At 37.1% G+C, this 2,642-nt stretch overlaps 1 protein-coding gene across 1 annotated transcript; it reads right to left on the reverse strand.

The window, feature by feature from the left end:
• Positions 1–328: 328 nt before the first annotated feature.
• On the reverse strand, positions 329–1,436 carry LOC125367463 (ATP synthase subunit gamma, mitochondrial-like). The gene has a single exon (XM_048368136.1). The coding sequence runs from the start codon at positions 1,337–1,339 to the stop codon at positions 491–493; it is 849 nt and encodes a 282-aa protein (XP_048224093.1). The 5' UTR covers positions 1,340–1,436; the 3' UTR covers positions 329–490.
• Between the last annotated feature and the right edge of the window lie 1,206 nt (positions 1,437–2,642).

Raw genomic sequence — 2,642 nt, forward strand, 5'->3', positions numbered from 1 at the left:
CTGGGACACTAACTTGAGGCCTGAGCACTGTCTTTAAACTTCACTTTTTGGTCTAGGTTAGTGCTATACCACTTGACCCACAGCTTTAGTCATGTAAATGGCGATAAGAGCCTCACACACTGTTTTTTACTGGGTATGTTTCAAATTAGAATCCTCAAATCAGAGCTTTCTAAGTAGCAAGAATTCAAGCATGAGCTACTAGCATCCAGAAATTATATTGTTTAAATATTTTCCTTATTACTAATTAAAGTATTTCTTAATTTAGGCAGTATAATAAAGTTGAATTCCATTTAGGATTCTGATCACTACCTAAAATTATGTTTTTTCTTATTGTAAGTTATTTATTGTAATATAATTTACAAACATCTTGCTGTCCATTCAAACAATGGAGCAAGTTTCTTCTGACAAAGACAGCAATAAGCTAAAAACAAAATCAGCTTGCTGAATTTTTCTTCTTTACCTCTTGTCTGAGGATGGAACTTGGTTTTCATTAATCCAGAGGAGCAACCCCAGAGATAATTTCAATCAGCTCCTTAGTGATGACTGCTCGGCGGGTGCGGTTGAATGTCAGAGTCAGTTTAGCTATCATTTCGGAAGCGTTCTTGCTGGCATTGTCCGTGGCTGTCATCCTGGCACTCTGCTCACTGGTGGTGGACTCCTTCAGGGAGTAGTAGATGATGTTGGCTAGGCTGTACTCTTGGTAATTTTGCAGTACATCTGACTCAATATCATCATAGACACACATGCTCTCAGCACTTGCAATGGTATCAAGAGAAAAGATGGCTTTTTCCTCTGTCTTATAAGAAATAACAGACCTGAATCCATTGAAGATGATAGAACCTTCATCAAACTCATATCCAGAGTTTAATAATTCAAGGGCAATGACCGATGCAGCTCCAAAAGTAGGGGGCTTTCTTCCCACGTCTTTGAATGTCACCAGAAACTTGTCAGAATGAGTACTATGGAGAATGCCCCTGAGTTTATCACCAACTCCAACAACCATGACCTCTTTTCCAGCTGCTGTGAGCGTAGCCACCTCGTTTTTTTTTTTTTTTTTTTTTTTTTTTTTAATCAGTTTAGCAACCAATGAGTGAATAGCACCACAGAGCCCTCGGTCTGAGGACACACCAATAAGCACGTGTTTCTTCTTGTCTTCGGGTGCCTTAATATCAGCTTTGTCATACAAAGCCAAAGATCCTACTCCATATACTCGAGCCGGCTTCAGCTCCCTCTCCGCACTGGCATATTTTGCTGCTGCGACCATTTTCATAGATTTGGTAATTTTCTGGATGTTTTTGATCGACCTCAGTCGCCTGGTTATATCTTTTAAAGTCACCATCTTTCAAGCTTGGATCCACTGCGACGGCAAGGCCACGGAACACAGCCCGGCGAGCCTCGTCCCGGGGAAGATGGTGGTAGCTACCTTGATGAAGGTCAAACAGCTAAAATTATTGAGTCTTTAGGATAATTACTATTACATAAACTACCATACCAATTTATTATATTTGGCATAAAAGTTCACAGAACACACACAATACTAAATTTTTTTGTGAACTATTGATTTGAAAAAAATTTCAGAAAGAAACATGAATTTTAAAGTGCAGAATTACAAGCTTCAACCACAAAAATAAGAAGACAAGTACAATTAGCAGGTGCCACAAAGGATTAAAGCTAAATTACTTAATCATATTTTCAAATATAATATGAATTTATCACAATTTTATTAAATGATTCTTAGATTCTAGTGAGTTTGAAGCCAACGTTTTGAACAAATAAACATTATGAAAAAACTTAAATACATGTATTATGAAACACAAGATTTCAAAATGTAGTATTGTAAAATACTATAAAATCACTAGCGTTTGCCATAAGCAAATATTTACTGATTTGCCAAAAATACATGCTCATTATTTAAAGTCACTGAATTGTGAAGCTTGCAGATCAACACAGGATACACAAGTAGCCTTAGAGAACAGGAATTGAATCTTTTATAAATTTTCATTAAAATGTTCATAATGATGTATATTTTAGGTTCACATGTAAGGCGTGAAGATATTCATGTAAAAGAATCTGCCTCATCTTCTAGATTTAGAAAACAGATTGAGTACATGCTGCAGCCATTTCCTTTAGTTATAATTTCTGGAAGCAACAGGATGAAAAATTAATGAATTAGATAATACAAAAAATGAAATACCTAGATTATAATGCTAGGAATTTTTGTTTTTCTAATAATTATTTATTTATTGTCTGTGGGAGAATTAATTTCTCTGACCAAGTGGATGCCTAGCCTCTGCACAGTCACCTCAATGCCGCGTCAGCATACTGACAGGCTCCTGGGAACATATTCCCAGTTAGAAGTTTCTTTGTGTCTGTGGGCCAAAGGATGCCACCTTCAGGAAACTCTCCCCTTCCCCCATACAAAGTCTCCCTGAGGAGACTGGTTTGCACAGCTGCCTTTAGTGATAGTTACTCATTATAGATAGGATAGCTTCTTCTTAGCAAATAGCAAATTCGCTTCTCAATAATCAGGATAGTTTCTTCCCATAGTAAACAGAGAAGTCCCCTTTAGGTGTATAGAGCCCTGGTCAAGGTCCGGAGCAAATAGTAGCTAGGTAGTAAATAGTTTAGCCCTAAATAAGTAA

Source organism: Perognathus longimembris, chromosome 19 (assembly GCF_023159225.1).
Source record: "Perognathus longimembris pacificus isolate PPM17 chromosome 19, ASM2315922v1, whole genome shotgun sequence".
Taxonomy (NCBI): domain Eukaryota; kingdom Metazoa; phylum Chordata; class Mammalia; order Rodentia; family Heteromyidae; genus Perognathus; species Perognathus longimembris.

Bases quoted from the DNA above. Each gene is read 5' to 3' on its own strand.
- LOC125367463 (XM_048368136.1), bottom strand. From the start codon at position 1,339: ATGGTGACTTTAAAAGATATAACCAGGCGACTGAGGTCGATCAAAAAC.